Below are 18,656 nucleotides of genomic sequence, written 5' to 3' on the forward strand. Positions count from 1 at the left end.
TTTGAGAACTTTGCAATTTTTGCAAAAAAAAAAAAGGACATTAATTTTTTTTCCATCCGTGATGCAGTAGTTTTAGATATTTTTCATTTAAAAATATTTGAAACTAAATATTGCCCTTTGAGTATGTTTAAGATGGTATTTAGACCTTTCCAATTATGTGTAATATTTCTCTTAAACTTGTCTGGTTGAAAAGTTATGAATCAAAAAGTAGTGAGCTGTTCATCCATGATGCCCTTGCTGTCACAGTAGTATTGAACATACAGTAGCAAACACATCTGTAGAACATCTTGCATCTTCAATTCTCTGATGTAACAATGCATTAAAATATGTAAATAAAGAAAAAAATGACTTAGGTAGTCTTTATTTACAACTACAACTACATGTGCCACATTAAAAAAATACAGTACTTTTGTGTAAAATACAAAAAAAAAAATCCCCCCAAAAAACCAAGTTAGCCTTTTAATCTACTCTGAATGTCCTTTCTGATTGTATTGTGATATTGCAAAGTTGATCCATGGCAATTTTCATAAAAATGCAGTATATGTATTTCTGCACATTTTTGAAGCCTTTAAGATGAGTTGATAAGTAAATAATATCCAGACATTTACAATTAATATGATTTTGTCATGTACATTTGATCTAAGAATACATTTGACTATCTAAACTAATGCACACAAACAAAAATGCATTTAAAGGCACATTTGACTAAAAAACAACTGTCACCGTTACACTGGTGATAAAGCCTCTAATAATATTCCGGCAGATGAGATTGATGAGGTTTCTGTCATTAGGTCCTAAGGTCGTGATCCCAGTCCCAGAATATCACACACTACAAGCTTTTCAGAACACACCTCTGTCTGTCTGTCTGTTACAATTAGACGTGAACAAAACTGTAGTAAGGCTTGTTTATTTCACAGAATGTCATCACAAACACAAAACAGCTTTAGAGTTCTTAATGGCTTTCCATCTTTACATGCTGGGTAGAATGGTCTCCACACAGTTGTAAGTCCAGTCCTGTTTCTCATTAATGGACAGAATGTGTTGGCAAACCTGGAGGACAGCAAACATCTGTGTATTAGCACTAAAAAGACACATTACATTCCATTCAATCATATCAATCACCCACTCAAACTGTTGTTGTGATTGCAAATAAAAACTTTAGATTTAACTATAAGATTTACTTATGTAACAAGTGGTTCCAGGCACAACAAACCCCGCCCCTCACACGTATTGAAGCTTATTTTGGCATCGGCCCAGCTGATGTCATCATGTCTATGCATGTGCTGATGTCAGAATATCAACTGCCTCTATATATGTGCCAAGACTGAAGTAAATTGAAACAAAATTGGTGTTTTTATAGACATTTGAAATTTCACCCAACTTACGTAAATGGGAGAAGAAAAAAAAATTGAAAATTCATAAAAAATTGGAACTTTGAAGTACTTTTCCCAAAGTGTAACCACATCTATTCTGGGTCAGTGGCAATCTATAAACCAAATTTGGTAAGAATTCAACCAATAGTTTTGCTGCTACAGACATGTGAAATTTCACCCATTATAAGTAAATGAGAAAAAAAAAAAAGATTCTAAAAATTCATAAAAAATTTGAACTTTGACCTACTGTTCCAAAAATGTAATCAGATTTATTCTAGGTCACTGGCAATCTATAAACCCAATTTGGTATGAACTGAAGCAATAGTTTTGCTGCTAGAGTGTTAACAAACAAACAAACAAACAAACACACACACACAATACCCCTTGCCTCCCCTTCGGCGGTGGGGTAATAATTAGACTTCATACCATCTTGGTCCGGGCTGGAACCTCCACAGCAAACACATTCATGCCTCGACTGTTGCAGCAGTTCTTGTTCTGCTCATTGTTGACATGAACCATCACTTTGTGGTTGGACTGCAACACAAAGGCACTAGTCACAGGACTGACAAAGAGAAAATTCATTTCATTTCATTTATTTGGATCTCCATTAGCTTTGGCTTCGGCCATCCCTACTCTTCCTGGAGTCCACACCCATCACAATTGTCTTTACACTGTAATATACAAACCACCAAAAACACCCCCACACAAAATCAAACAAAACAACACAAACAACAACAAAAACATTCATCACCATTACAAAACAAAAACAACAAACATGTTATACAGGGCCTACTTCAGTTAACGGTACCTCCCAAAAAGTAGTTTTTAAGCATACTTTGTAAATGGTAAGATATATTTCACAGTTACATATCAATGTAATGTCAATCAACTAAACATTAGCAGACACTGAGCATTGTTTTGCAAATAAATACCCTTTCAGTAATTGTTTGAATTTGTATTTGTTATTTTCTTCAATGATTCGTCCTGGCAGAGCATTCCATATGACCATGGCTCTATACATCACAGCACGTTTCATTTTATTTGTTTTCACTTTAGGTAGAGTAAATCATTGGTACGTTTTAGAACTAAAAAAAAACACTATTTACAGTTAATGATTAACTAATATTAATTCTTAATAAATGATACATAGGCGGTTATTGTCTATAATACAGGCTTAATACGGTTATACTTTTTTAAATTTCTAGATAAATCTTCTGCGAAAAAGGGAATTTATGCGTTTTAACTTTCCAAAAACACTAAAACTAAACAGAAACTAAATCCGCTACTTTAAAGAAGGCTACATATTTTCTATCCACTTTTCTATCTAAACACTGCTACACTCAGACACAACTGTAAGTAACCATGATACTTTCATGACTAAGAGTAACTTGGTATGACTGGGCGAATTTCCTCTGTTCAGGTCCTTTGTATCATTGGGTCATTCTTTTAGAGTAGCTCCTGTTGCTGTGAAGGTGGATACGGTAGCTGCATATCAATTACAAGCGAGTGTGAATGGGCCCTCCTAGCAGCTTTAGAACATTAGGAGACTATAGAATGTCTATAAAAAGGCCTTTAACCCTTTATCGGGCAAGTGACTATTTTTGGTAATTTCTGCACACATTACAAGTCAGTGACAGTAACAGTTCCAGTGAGGACAGTGGGTCAACAATCTGAGGTCCAGTGTGGTCTACAGGGTCTGTAAGGTCCACCTCTGCATGAACAGTGAGTGTACCTGCTTTGTTAGGCACCATGAAGTAATGGTACTAATGTAAGGAATGATGTTCAAAGGGATAATGTGGATGTGGACAAGTATCTGGATAAGCACTTATGTTGGTCTAATGTTATAATAGTGATGTTGTAATAGGTACAGGTAACGTGTACAGGTTCCTTTCACCTTACATGTGTTTGTCTTGTATTTTTTATATTTACTTACGGGTAAGAAGCCTAAAACGGTAACTTCATTGATCTTGATTTTCTCATGACAATAAAAAATTGTGAAAATTTTAATATAGTCTTGTTATGTCCTCCAATAACACACTAAGGTTGAAATTCTGAATTTCAGCATTGCAAAAATCCAAATCTTACCCAGCGTATTTTTCTCATTTCAAGTTAAAACATCTCATCACACTTAAAATAAGACATAATCACCTGAAGAGTAACTTTTGGAAGATTTTTGTGAGTCAGTGAGATATAAGAATTTATTTTTAGACAATAGATCTTGAAAAACTTATTTCAAGAAATTTTACCAAGATAATTTTCACTTGTTCTATTGGCAGATTTTTTTTTGCTTAATTCGAGACTTTTTTGCTTAATTCAAGCTAAAAAAAAACCCAAAACTTAAATCACCTTATTTTTTACTCATTTTGTTCATTTTTACTCATTTTATTGTTTTTTTGTTCATTTTTTTGCTTATTTTATTATTTTATTTATTTATTTTAATTCAAGCAAAAAAAATCTTGAATTAAGCAAAAAAAATCTGCCACTGGAACAAGTGAAAATTATGTTGGTAAGATTTCTTGAAATAAGATTTTCAAGATCTATTGGCTAAAAATAAGTTCTCATATCTCACTTACAAGTTACTCTTTCGGTGATTATGTCTTATTTTAAGTGTGATGAGATATTTTGACTAGAAATGAGAAAAATATACTTGGTAAGATTTTGATTTTTGCAGTGACAATATTTCTATTTCTATGAGTGCCCTATAAAGGGTTAAATGTTGTCTTCAATACAGTTAACAAATACTGTTACAGTGTAATTTGGGTAATAGTCCTTTAACCCTCCAAGGCGAGAACATCAACTGTGGCTAGGATGTTTTCTCTCAAAAATGTTCCATAAACTCTGAACCATTAATCCGGCCCATATTCTTTAAAACGTGAGGTAAAATGGAGTTTCTCACCTGGCCAGTGGAAACACATAATGTATGTCCTGTTTACACATTCAGAGGATTTATAACAAATGTGTAAAAGTCCGAATACTCTGCAGAATTCATCATAATTTCAGCCAATAAATTGCTCCAACTTGATTAGGAAAGTTTAGATGTATACAAAAAAAATGCATTTGGAAGTCCACAACTCGACAACATGCACTTGTTTTTTGTAATCTACTTGTAAATTTAACCTTTTCTGTTTTTATTCGTCTTTTGCTTGTGTTTTAATAGTGTGATTTTGTAACTGTGTCAGTAGTAACTGTCTACTATACCTTGTTGGCTATGAGTGAGGAGATCCTGTGTTCTCCTTTGTAGGTGTAGATGAAGATATTGTCTTGTCCTCTCAGTGCTTTGGCGCCCGTCCTGGTTGTGATAGACTTCTGGACTGCCTGGTTCAGAAGTTTGGGCCCTGAGTCCAGATTGAGTGGCAGGATTGACGGCTGAGTGTTTTCACAGTGTACATCTATCTGGAATGGACAAGCCTGATGGAGTGGGAGGTATAGGAGATACTAATTAGTTATTGTGCTTAAGTACCTTTGGTTTATTTGTGGCAAATACTGCACTTTTTACTCCGTTACAATTACTTTACAGCAGGGGTGTCAAACTCATTTTGGCTCAGGGGCCATTTTTAGCCCAATTTCATCTCAAGAGGGCCAAACCAGTAAAATAATGACTTAATAACCTATAAATAATGACAACTCCAAGTTTTTCCTTTTTGTTTTAGTACAAAAAAATCCCCAATTACATTATGAAAACATTTACAGTTTACAAAAAAGATGTGAATAACCTGAGAAAACAGAAATTTCATTTGAAAAAATAGTGCAATTTCAACAATATTATGCCTCGACTTATTATTTATACATGTACATTACACACAATGTTACATAAACATTTGGTAACAGGCATAATATTGTTAAAATGTTGGAGTTTTGAACTAAAATTTGAACAATTACTACAATATTACATCTCTTATTATCAACACAACTACAGATCACAGTGGATCCATAAATGCACAAAATATTTAGTAACAGGCAGAATATTGTTCAAATTGCACATTTCGGGTTGTTCATCTTTGTTTTTATTTATGTATTTATTTGCATTTTATTGTGAAAGAATAGTTTTATAAATGTAAATATTTTCACAGTGCAATGTTATTTTTTTTCACTTAAATTTTTTTCCACATAATTTTCCACAAAGAACATTTGTAGTTGTCATTATTTATGGGTTATTGTGTTGTTATTTTTACTGTAGATCACTTTGGTCTGTAAGTGGAACCTGAACCAAATGATTTTGACAACCTGGACTGTTCATGTTAATTTTTGCACTTTCATCCCGCGGGCTGGAATGGAACCTTTGGCGGGCCAGATTTGGCTCCTGGACTGCATGTTCGGCACCTGTGCTTTACAGGGTTAGTTACAGTTAGTGTCTTTTCAGTGGAGCTGCAAACAATGTCATTCATGTTATTCCTTCTTCCACAATTGTGTGCATGCGGCAAACTGTGCAGAATTAGTCAGAAAACTAGAAGATAAAACATGACTCGAGAACTAAATTTCTGAGATGTGTTTCCACCTCTACAAGCTCCAGCATCCGGTTGTAGCCCATGGCCTCCAGGGTGACCCACAAGTCTGCAGGGTCCCCATCTTTCTCCGTGGCCTCCATCAGGTTCAGCTCCATGAAGCCCTGTTGCGTCAGCTGATTCTTCCTCATATCAAAGTTTTCTATAGCCATGAAAACAATAGTGCGATCCATGATGTACTCTAACACAAACCACTACACAGGTCAGGTTATGTTCATTTTGCGAAAAAGAAATATGACGGCTACCTTTGCAGACTGCCCAGGCTTCCTTGTCACATTTTTCACCGCTGGTCCTCAGCTCAAAGAAATTGTACTCCTCCAGACTGAGCAAATTGTTTCCGTCTAGATCTATCACTTCAAAGATGTCAGATAGCACCTCCCTGTGGCCGACAGGAGGTAATACATGTCAAATATTAAAGCGTTTCATACTATACAGGTCTAGATCCAGATATGTTTATTTTTTTATTATATATTAAAAATGTATAGATTGTGGGTATGTACTGGTCAACACATTGATATTTTATACTTTAGCATAGAACAGGGGTTCCCAAAGTGGGGGGGGACGCGTACCCCCAGGGGGTATTTGAAATTGCTTTGGAAAAATACATTAAATAAGACATCATGTACTGAATACAAAATAAATAATGCGAATTAGCACTGAAATATAAAACACAATAAATACATTCACATAATAGTTTTATTGTCAATCATCTTGTTTAAGCTTTGGTTACATTTTAAGAGCATTTCTATTTGACACGATTCAAAATTAGTTTATTAGAGTAGCTAAGTCATTATTTTTTGTTGATGAAAGGTTCATTTATTAATTAATGACCAATTTATTCATTTTTCTTATCAATAAAAGAGGACACTCTTCAGTTTATATTTCATGCACAAAATTTACTTTAAAAAATGTGTGTTTTTTTTTTTTAATATATTACCGTTAAATATATATTTCTTGTTTGCACAGTTTTGAAGATATAAACAGACACCTTTGGCACAGGAACAGATTTTGCAAAATTTTTTTCAATCAAAAATGCTGGAGCGAAAGTTGGAGGTACTTGGCTAAAAAAAAAAGTATATTTCAGGGGGTACTCCACTGTAAAAAAGTTTGAGAACCACTGGCATAGAACATCGATTTAATAGATATTAACCAAGGTTGGTCAAATAAATTATGGTTGAAAACTGAGATCAACTAGATAAGTTAAGAGGACAGTAGGTGATGCTAAACTTACACAAATATATAAGTGCATCTAGTTCTAGGGTAATTCTCCCATAGATGTAGATGCAGACACACGAACCTGAGCTCCCTGGTGAGGTCTAGTTCTCCAGTGTCAGTCCTATAGACCAGCTCTACAGGTTTATTACCAGGGCTCTTTCTGCTCCTTTTCTTTAATCTGCAGCCACTGGTGAAGGGAAGGAGGTAGTAGGTGCCAGCATTCAATTCACCTTTCCAAACGTACTTCTGTAAAAATAACCAAGAAGGGGGAAATAAAAAACAACCCGGAGAAAATCAGTACGTTTCAGATTCAACTTCACCTCATCAGTAAGTCTTGGTATTTCTTTTAGTTGGTGCGACTACAACTGGGTTTCTGCAGGTATCAGAAAATCTAATTTAATATCTTTTAATGCCCTGTTTAGTGCCACTTTAAACAAATTTAAGCTTCCATGCATCCGGTGTTGTGACTTCGTGCACCTGCTGTAAACAATAGCTAATTAAAGGGTTCCACCTGTCAATCATCACACTATACTGCACTTCCGATCAAAATTATTAAACGTTTATATAATCAAAATAAATTGTGAATAATAGTGTTTTTTTTCTATCAAGTGTATTTAATTTTTAATGCCTCTGGAGATTGAATTTAATGCTTTTTAATGCCATTTAAGGCCTTAATTTTCGCAAAGTCTATTTAATGACTTTTAATGCTTTTTAATGACCTGCGTAAACCCTGTGTAAAACACACAAAAAACAAACAAACAAAAAAAAAACTTAAGATAGACAAGCGCCTAAAGAAATTATGTAGAAGTAAATTCTATATTCTGTAACCCACACTCACATACACGTACCTCTTGATCTTTTGATTCAGTGAAACACACAAAAGTGCAGTCTTCTTTGTTTTCCCCAACTGACATAACAAAAAGAGCTGTATCCACTGTCATCGTAGAAGACTTGTCTGAAAAAGAACACAACATAAGCTACATGTTTTATTAAAAATACACCACAAGCCTCAAAACTGATGCACCCCGTGAGGATCAGTGGCTAGCTATAATAGAAGAAATCTACTCTATGGAAAGACTGACTTATTACCTACAGCTCAAGGAACATATCTTCATAAAGTGCTGGATAAAATGGCTGGACTATAAACAAAACAATGCATAATTACTACTGTTTGTCATTTAAATATTTTGTGTTCAACCAGTGACTCCAAGTTTCTGTGTTGCATTTAATACAAATAAAGTATAAAAAAATAAATACACCAAAAGTACAACAAACACACAGCAGTAGAGCACCAAATACTGTATAAAGTACAAAAGGCAAACACGACAGTTAAACCAAAAACCAGACCAGTCCCCATGGCAACCAATACCTGGTCTGTGGCTGGGGCTGAGGGGTTGGATGGTCAGGTAGACTGTGGTTGTTTGGGGAACGTGGAGCTGGTATTGCAGAGAGCAGATACTCCCATCATCTTCCAAGAAGAAACAACCTTTCATGTAACTGTGCTGCCACTCCTGCAACAGTAACCACAAAACTGACATCACACCACATTCATATTTCCACTACAGTGTAGCTGATGACAAATCATGACTCCTAAGGATTATCAGACGATGACCCTGTTTTTGCTTTGTAGACTTAATACATATTGTTGAAATCTTCCTAAATAAAAGAGCTCAGATTTATTGGACTGTTTGTTAATTGCTGAAAAAGTAGTCATGTGTGGTAACAGAAAAATCTAGAAAGATCTATTTTGAGATGCATTGAGAGGCTTTTTATGTGTTGACAAGTGAACTGCAATAGAATCAAACAGAACACACCATCTACTATATAAGTAAATAAAGCACATCTCTGCGTGTACTCTGGTATGTTCTATTCTTGCTTAGTTCGGGACAAAACACAAACACACTGCTTGACGAGAAAATGTATGTTCATTCATTCAACAGAAAACACAACTAATTTGCAGTTCCTATTAAAAGGGGGATTGATCTTGTGACAGGGGAAGTGTATTTTGGTGTGATAAAGTGAATAGAGCAGTCAATCATAACAGTGAAGCTGAGAGCTTGATTAACAGAAACTGCCATTGTGATAATTACCAGTTCAACCTTCAGGGGCATTTTCATTATTGCAGTTTATGTCAGCTCAGCAGCATGTAAACAGCTGTTGTACTCTGCTGTTCCAGAAGAGGGCAGGAGTGTTATGCTACAGTTCAGCTGAGGGCTGAAGTAAAACTCCCAGCAGGACCTGATATGGCAAAGTGGAGTCCATTTAACTTTGATAAATACAGACTTTTCAATCTTGGGCCAGTGGTCATTCAAAACTATCAAGAGGCTACTTTGGAAATATTTATGAAGCCTAATATTTCTCTCATTGTGAAATCCTGTTGTTCCTTCGTCTACTTGCACAACTGAAATGAGGTAATAATTTGAAATTGAACAGGAACATCAAAACATGGAAGTTTTCATTCTTCTCATTGGAGACACATTAAAAGAAAACACAGTTGGTGTGGACGTACAGTAAAAGGGCAAAGAGGGGAAAGAAAGTCTGAAATAGGCTATATATCCTTTTAGTGGACAAATAAATCACCAAGTTAAACAAAGAAAGTACCATAAAGACGGAGTATGTCACTCCTTTAGAGAAAAGCCATTTTCTCAAAGTATTTATCTTGGGCTGTGAGAGGCATAAAAGATCAAACCATAACACTTCAGTGGTTTGTCCAGACAATATTAAATGAGCAAAATTGCCATGGGCACCTGTATACTGCGTAAAGACATCAGAATTAATGTCCCCATAGAGAGAGGGTCAGCCCGCAGACTAATACTGGCACTGTCACCCACTCCGGCCACTGCTCTGATTTACAGCTACGCAGAGTGTCGCAAGACACCAGACCAGCCACAAACCAAGCTACACGTACATGCAAACACACACAGATACACACACACACACAAATAAGAAAAAAAAACACCTTAACCCTCCCTCCTCTTTTAAAACAAAAATAAAAAATTCTAAGCTAATGTAGGGTCAATTCCTAAGACTAACTAATCCTATGATGCCTTTCTTTTTGTTCATAGTCATATATTTGCACACATGAAAAACAGATGCACACAGATGCACACGTACACATTCATACAGCTACAACACCACAATCTAGCCTCCACCCACCCACCGCCTCCCAATTATCAGCCTGTGGCAATATAGCAGCCAATATAGCGAGTAGAACTTCCCTCAAAGGTAATCTCTGGACACACATTCCTTTACAGCGATGATGTCTGGCCCTTTCCAATCTCAACATTGTGCCTGGACCTGAGAGATGGGGCTGTTATTTTTATTTATTTATTTACCTTTCTTTTGCTGTAAAGCAAACCAGCTGAGGTTAAGCCAAAAAGAGTGAAAACAAAGAGCATTGGATCGATATAGTGTATATCTATCCACCCAGGGCTAAATTCGCCCATCAAAAGCACTGGGTGACAGTTAAACTGGGACCTGCGAGCTTCATGATAGCATGGGCTGTTTTACAGAGGCCCATTCACTTTAGCCTTTTAATTTTATGTTATTTATGGATGAAAATAAGAATGTACGGTCCGGTAAATTTGTTTCTTTGTTTGCTTATTTTTGGTCATGAAACAACAGTCAGTACAGCACAGGGTTCATCGATGTAACACCTATGCGATAGCAAAGGAGAAGTAAAAATAATATAAAATATCCCTGAAAAAAACCCTCAAAACATCGATCTTGGTGTTGCGACCAAAAAAGGACTCAATCATGCAACAGAAGTAGTATAGAAAGGATGAACTGTTTCAATGAATCTGCAATTTCTGATTTTAATAATATGCCATAAATATTGGTATTTCAGAAACAGACCGAACAATTGATTATTGTTTTTAAAATGTTACCAGTTCTGTTTAGTCTGAAGCTGAGTGTTATGTTGCCTTCAACATAAGAGCAAAAAATGTAAAAATCCATAGACCATAACATAGACAGTTCTAAAACATGTGACTTAAACTGTTGTTAGAGGAGGTTACCTGTAAATTTGCTGGCTCTAGTATTTTGGCGTTCTTGGAGCTGCTGGATGTCATAGTGATTGCATTAGACAGAGATGACCGCCGGCTGCGAGCTGAAGATGGACGGGAGGATGATCGGCTCTCTGAGATAAAAACACAAACACACAACAGTCACACAACAGGCGTAAGCGTAGGATGTCTTATTAACAGAGACATGCACAGGTAATAAATGAGAAAGGAGCCATAGGTGATAATTCTGCTCAACATAAATTAATAGATAACAATCAAAGAAACAGCGGCATGGACTGACCGGCAGATGAAGTACAACCCTCCTCTTCAAACAGTAAACAGTTTGAAAAGAAAGATGAGGCGCACAGTATAATTGACACTGCAATTTATCTTCTCAGAAGTCCATTTCCAAGTTCAAGTGAAAATAGCTACATTTAGGTTCTGCGATCGTGTATCTCAAGCTCAACCCCCTTTAATTAATTACGGCGGCCTTTTAAATTACAAATGGCATAACGGCAGCCTTTCAAATCTATTATTTCACACAACTTTTTTTCCTTGAGCACTAATTGAAGCCAGAAAATGTCAATTCATTAATGAGGGGTCTGATTGTTTTCAAGCCTGGAAAATCAAGATGCAAAGTAATGTGATAGGATTTACAAGCAAATTACCAGAGCAAAGAAATAAAGAGACTCAGTGTCATGGTATTTGTCATGGATCTATTTTGTAGCGATGGTGGGATTTTAATCTACAGGATCAAATTATAAGTGCTGTTTGAAAGATTTACTGAATTGTTGTCTAAAAAAATGTAATAATGTGAGTTTTTATTGAAAGCTTAGTATGAGAAAACTCAAGGAAAGTAGAGATTTTACAAATTCAGACCAAATACACAGAGATAGTGAATTCATTTCTTTCTTACATTTTTTTTTGGTTCCCCAAAAAGCTGCAGAAAAAACAACAAATTACATAGAATTCAACTATTTACAACCATATTTCCAATTTCTGGCACCAGGAGTCTCTTAAAGGGGTCATATTTTGCTAAACCCACTTTTATTAGTCTTTGGTACATTTATTTGTGTATTTGGATAAATAAAAGGTTGAATTTGAACCCTCCAGGTGCTGCAAAGCTATCTTTATATTCATTTTGGCAAAAATCAATTGGATTTCTACAACACGTTTCAATTCCTGTTTAATTTGTTACATTTTATAACTAGTTATGTCACGACATTTGCACATATAAGGTCAAGACTTCCGCTGGAAATTTCTCTGAATACGACATAATTGTCAGCAGCAGCGGTTGTAGTAAAAACTGAAAATATGTCCAAACTTCAAGCTGATTACCTAAAATGTTCAGTTATTGGTTGTATTAACGAACACAAGTGGCTGAATGGGACAGAAAACACAGTCAACAGCCTGGAGGAGGTTGGGCGTGAAGTGGCTCATTTGCATTTAAAGGGCCAGCGCTCAAAACAACCTTTCTGGTGTCATTACTCAGAAATAGGGTTGAAGAAGGACCTATGGAGTTGAATTAATGAAGAATTCAGACCCAAACATAGCATTTACAGTTCATGTAGACCACAGGGAAATGTTTTAAAATGCATAATTCCATTTAAAAAAGCCAAATATCACTCCTTTAAACCAAACAGCTTCTATAGAAGTGATACAAAGTAGTAGTTTTTAGTGGGACACCCCTTTGCATGTCTTTAAACCTTTTGTTCAGACAATATGAGTTTTATTGTGTTCATTTTCTCATGTTTTATACCAGGTTTCATTCAGCTCATGCCACATGTTTGTAATTGTTTGTGCTGCTTCTTGTCATGGAATCAGGCATCCCACCAAAAAGTGACATTAATCTTCACAACACATTTAGTTCAGTTTTTTGTGCATCGTTTAAGGCTGTGCACATATCTCCTGTGTTTTCCTGTTGTATCTGTTGAAAAGACACGGAGAAATAAATACACTGCAAAAATCTAAATCTTACAAAGTGTGTTTTTCTAATTTCTAGTCAAAATATCTCATTACACTTAAAATAAGACATAATCACCTAAAGAGTAACTTTTCAGTGAGATATAAGAACTGATTTTTAGACAACAGATCTTGAAAATCTTATTTCAAGAAATCTTACCGAGATAATTTTCACTTGTTCCGCTGGCAGATTTTTTTGCTTAATTCAAGATTTCCTTTGCTTAATTCAAGAAAAATAAATCTGCCAGCAGAACAAGTAGGACTTAAAATAAGACATAATCACCTAAAGAGTAACTTTTCAGTGAGATATAAGAACTTATTTTTAGACAATAGATCTTGAAAATCTTATTTCAAGAAATCTTACCAAGATAATTTTCACTTGTTCCACTGGCAAATTTTTTTTTCTTAAATTAAGCAAAGAAAATCTTGAATTAAGCAAAAAAATCTGCCAATGGAACAAGTGAAAATTATCTTGGTAAGATTTCTTGAAATAAGATTTTCAAGATCTGTTGTCTAAAAAAAAGTTCTTATATCTCACTGAAAAGTTATATTTTGACTAGAAATGAGAAAAATACACTTGGTAAGATTTAGATTTTTTCCAGTGTATGCATGCTCATTTCAACTTTGCAGAAACAACAAAGCTAAAGGTGGCCTAAGAATTTTGCACAGTATTGTATATTATCTGTATGTCATTTCAGCCTAATGAGGGGATGCGATGCCATTAACAGATGATGATATGAAACAGGATGTGACACTGAATAACATCGCACATTTCTCTGAATTTGAATATTGTTGGAAAGATATGATGTAAGTGTACATGTCAGCAAAATATATAACACAGGCCCCGTTGATTTAGTGTATTTAAATGTGTAAAAGTTACATATTACAGCATTAAAAAGACCCTTGTGATATGAAGGAATATAGATTATTTGGAAGTACTGTGTTATATGACAAATGACAGACCAAATGAGCAGTCAAAATTGTTTTTTAGCTCCAAGAACAACCCATTCAACATGTGCCATCATGTAGCATCTCGTGTCAGGTCCTTGTTAAAATGTACTGGGTATAAATCAATACGTGGGTGAGGCAAATAATGTGATAATCCCGACTACTATGTGGGAACTCATTTGTTTTTGCAGTGGTGGTCGACTGGGCCCTCCTCCCGAACACCTTCTAATCCCTCATCATCTCCCCAGCGAGAAGTGGTGGAATCCTCCGAATCAATAACATGAACATGAACTGACCACTTAAATCAACCCCATCTATCTTCCCACTGTTGCCTGTCCCTGGCTCACCCATCCAGGATCTTTGTTCTTCTCTGCCTCTCTCCAAAATGCTGCTTTTATTGAGGTTTATAAGCAGATTTTCAAATCCACTTTCAAAAAGATTAGTGACTGAACAGGGGTGAAGTATATTCCTGCTGTCAGTTTTATAGATAAACAGCTGTGTTGGTTCATTCTCACTGAGAGTAGAAGGCTGAAGCTGGACGTGATTCGAGTTCTTGCTTGTTTAAGGTATGAAATGTAGAACGTGGCGACCATTTTTCATCAACGGAGACAGATCTTTTGTCAATCTCTTAATGGCAGAAATGATTACCTGAATCTCAACACTTTACAGTCTCCTCCCTCCAAACAAGATGCTCTAATTGTGTGGCTATTATGATGTATGGACTGTCTTAATGAGGTGATTTGTCACTGGGGAGTGAAAAATCGATCAATAACAAAGCTATTATTTATTCATCAAAACTAATCGGTGAGGCGTATTGGGGCAATCGGTGTGTGTGTGTGTGTGTGTGTGTGTGGCTGAGCATCTAAAAGTGGGAACTTACTACAGAGAACACAGACTTTGGGTGGATGGTTTTAGAGACAAACACCAACATGACATGGCCATTTAAGTCTTTTCATCCATCCATCCATCCATCCCTCTCCCCACCCCCTAGCTCCTCCTGGGGACATCCCCAAGCCACCCAAGCGATATTGTCCCTCCAGGATCAAAACACGGTATTCGAAATCTCTCTGACGGGACATTTTAGACAGATTAGTGTTGCTAAATGACCCACATTTTTACTTTTAAATTCATTTTTGCTTTAGTTGGACCATAAGGGATTATCCAAAACAAGGAGCTACTTTATACTGAAATAAATTTTGGAATGGCAATCAATTTAAGTTCACTCTCTGATGGGACATTACTGTGTTTTGACCCTCCAGCGTGTCCTGGGTCTGTCCCAGTCGGACATACCCAAAATGCCTCACCAGGGAGGCAGCCCGGAGGCATCCTGACCAGATGCCCAAACCACATCAGCTGGCTCGACTCAATGTGGAGGAGCAGTGGCTGTACTCTAGGCCCTTCCTGGGTGGCTGAACTCCTCACCCTATCTCTAAGGGGAACAACAGTCACCCTGTGGAGTAAACTTATTTCTATTAAATCACTACAGATGCTTTTGAAACCAAAAATAGTAAAATAAATAAATAAAAATAAAAAACAAAGGCAATCATCTGGTTTTTTTTTTGTTTTGTTTTTTTACCTTTCTTGGCGGCAGTATCTGATTCTGCCTGTGCTGCCTCTGAAGGCTGATGTTGAGTTGCTACTGTTTGTGCTGATGATGATGATGGCACCGAGCTCTTCGGAGGGCTGTATGACTGGCTGCCAAAGTTCTGTCTCTTTAGTTTGGCATCACCCTCAAGCCTCTCCAAAGCAGCCATCTGACACTGCTGTACTGTAGACACAAGCAATCTGCAGAACTGACAGCAACAGGAAACAAGTAGTAAGGAGATGATACATGAGCACTGTTTTGTGGCAATGGAGGCGTCATCTATTACCCATCAATACTGAATGGAGGGAAAGATTAGACAGGTAAATCAAGACAAGTTCTGATAAAATTGAGACAGCTGAAGTGTTGTTTTATTTTTGCACCAGTGTAATTTGAGGGCTGTTTCGTGTCTTTAATTCCTATTTGTTAATTCAATATATATAGTGTAAAATATATACAATGCAACATTTTAAAAAGACACAAGATTTGCTGTAAATTCATCTTGTTTATTTGCTATAAGCCACAATAATATGGTACTAAAATTGACCAATATGGGTACACTTCTCTCAAAGGAATATCAGTATCAATGTCAGTAATTGTTTCAATTGTTTGCAGACACTTAATGAAGTTGGCATTGATTGCGTTATGTCTATAATGATCAGATGATATTAAAATGATTGGATACATATTTGAACCTGACAAGTACACCAAAGCTGTAGAGTGTAAAACATACCTCTGCATAGTCGAGTTTGCCATCCTTGTTGACATCAGCTAATGAGAAAATGGTATTCACTTCCTCAGTGGTCATCTTTTCCCCTCTCTGAAAGATTTAACATATTTATTTTTTTAATGACAATGTTTCACATTTGAACCTTAGGTTTTGTGCGAAGCACTTGTCATGGAAAAGCATAACAGTATGAAAATACTTCACTACAAGTAAAGGTCTCAATTTAATTTAATTTAAGTGTACTTATAATCAGAAAAATATATGTAAATATGAAAAGTAAAAGTGGTCACTGCATAGTTAAATGGTTGCTGCTAATGTTTTACTAAGATACGCAAAGGCTTTGGATTCATATTACTACTACATTGTGTTTATGTTGCATTTTACATCTGTAGATGTTGAGATTGATTCATTGGAAGTAGTTTAAAGATTTCAGGGTAGTTCAAAGTGAGAAATTATGTTCTCTAAGATGAAGATCTGTTTGCAGATTTAACAGTACCAAAGTGATGAAAATCTAACTTTAAGTGAACTGCTTTGAGATACTCACAGTAGTCAGAGCCTTCTCCAGTTCACTGTGTGTGATGTACCCATCACCATTCACATCCATTTTTCTGAAAGCTCTCATCAGCTCACTTTCTTCTGTCTTCTTCTCACACTTGACAATTTCACAGAAGTCATCGAAGTTCAGTTTAGATGTTCTAGGCGTCCAGTATTTATTGAGAGTTGCGAGAGATGGATTTCTACCGGCCTGCTGGAGAACTGAATAGAATGAATGAAAAAGAAAGACAAGCCAAGTAAACCTAAAGCTTCACGTCTGGCTGCTCTACTACTAAACCTTTTAACAGCAAAGACGTAACTGAAAAACGTAAACTATATGAGGACTACTAACATTTCAGTTTGAAAAATGAAATCTAATAAGCCTTTGAAAAGTTACAACCAAAGATCATTCATCCCTAAAGTCTTTCAGAATCAGAATCTGAATCAGCTTTATTGGCCAAGTATGTGAACACATACAAGGAATTTGGCTTCGGTTTTTACATTGCTCTTGCCACACAGTTTTGACATGAACCCAGACCACATGTGGACCTCGACACAATATAGACAAACAGTCCACTGGAGACAGAGAAAACAGTGGGTTGAGGTTTACAATGTATTATGTACAGAGTGTGAATTGGAGTTTTTATAAAGTGAGTGGGTCCGGTCTATTAAAAATATATGTATATGTATATATTATTTACAGTGGGTTTGAAGTGTTTCAAGAGTTGAAACATACAATGTCTATATTGTTTTTCACTAGATTTGATTTGATTTGATTTTGATTTGATTTTAGTGATTTATTCCAAACATGCAATGAAGTTTAACATATATGCGAACAAGTAAAACATACATAATAATACAAAAATCAACCATCAAGACAATCTTAGACAGAAGAACAGCACAATAGTTTCATTTACATGGCCGAAAAGGGGTGGGAAGAAATACAACTGGATGCACAAGTACAACTAGATGACGCCATCAGCACAACATCATAGGCTAAGTGTAGGTAGACTTTAGATAGCATCATTATGACAATCGATTCTACTGGCCTCAGGTTTTGGTGTTTTGAACTTGGAAAGTACCACCCACTGAACTAGTTAGCTTAGCTGGTATTGGATCTTTATAAGGTCTTACCACGACAAAGCTGCTGCTTGGAAGCTATATTTGTTAAACTCGACCTAAATACAGTAAGGTATGCAGCTCTGCATTGCACGTAGAAAGCCTCCTCTTCATCAGATGGACGCGGTGATTCTAGAAAAGACATCTTTGGAAGAATGCAGTCTTTTAACACTTGCTGACACTCCAAGGTTTAGAAGCTAATATTGACAGCAAACGTGGACTAAAATCTTTTATCTTCGGCTCTTCGTCTGATCATAATAATCACGTTTAATCACACGTTGTACTGTTTTTCCCCATCCTTAAGCGCTGACAGAGATAACTGCGTTGCTATCCGTTGCCTGTTGCTAGGTAAACAAAAACTCCGGTACGTTTACTAAAATAACACTGAAGAAACAAACGTAAAGAGTTCCAGTAACGGTTAAAACATAAATATTTCACAATTTCTGGAATAAAATATTTTCATAATTCATAAAATAATTTCTATGCTTGAATTATAAATTATTTTTATTTTTATGTGTAATTTATTCGATAAGGGTAAAGCGGAACTTTACACACACGCGGACATGTTTGACACGGACTGTGTAGCTGTAGCAAAGGCGCCGGTTTCATAAATTCTTTGCAAACCTGCCTCTATGAAAACTGCACCTTAAACGCAAAACAACGTGGGTATGATTAGCTTTGAACAAAAAA

The 18,656-nt window shown here is 36.0% G+C and overlaps 1 protein-coding gene across 1 annotated transcript; it reads right to left on the reverse strand.

The window, feature by feature from the left end:
- Positions 1-891: 891 nt before the first annotated feature.
- efcab7 (EF-hand calcium binding domain 7) lies at positions 892-18,315 on the reverse strand. The gene is made up of 13 exons (XM_030132030.1): positions 17,982-18,315; positions 16,858-17,069; positions 16,320-16,406; positions 15,581-15,797; positions 11,107-11,228; positions 8,460-8,601; positions 7,939-8,045; positions 7,173-7,336; positions 6,121-6,254; positions 5,869-6,017; positions 4,572-4,781; positions 1,800-1,907; positions 892-1,050 (listed from the first exon to the last, which is right to left on the reverse strand). The coding sequence occupies exons 1-13, from the start codon at positions 18,109-18,111 to the stop codon at positions 970-972; spliced, it is 1,863 nt and encodes a 620-aa protein (XP_029987890.1). The 5' UTR covers positions 18,112-18,315; the 3' UTR covers positions 892-969.
- Between the last annotated feature and the right edge of the window lie 341 nt (positions 18,316-18,656).

This window comes from Sphaeramia orbicularis, chromosome 4 (genome assembly GCF_902148855.1).
Source record: "Sphaeramia orbicularis chromosome 4, fSphaOr1.1, whole genome shotgun sequence".
NCBI classification, from domain to species: domain Eukaryota; kingdom Metazoa; phylum Chordata; class Actinopteri; order Kurtiformes; family Apogonidae; genus Sphaeramia; species Sphaeramia orbicularis.

Coding starts and splice junctions, on each gene's coding strand:
- efcab7 (XM_030132030.1), bottom strand. CDS start 18,111: ATGTCTTTTCTAGAATCACCGCGTCCATCTGATGAAGAGGAGGCTTTC. Junction 7,337..7,938: donor CTGAATCAAAAGATCAAGAG/GTACGTGTATGT, acceptor TTATTTTTACAG/AAGTACGTTTGGAAAGGTGA. Junction 4,782..5,868: donor GGATGCTGGAGCTTGTAGAG/GTGGAAACACAT, acceptor CCACTCCATCAG/GCTTGTCCATTCCAGATAGA.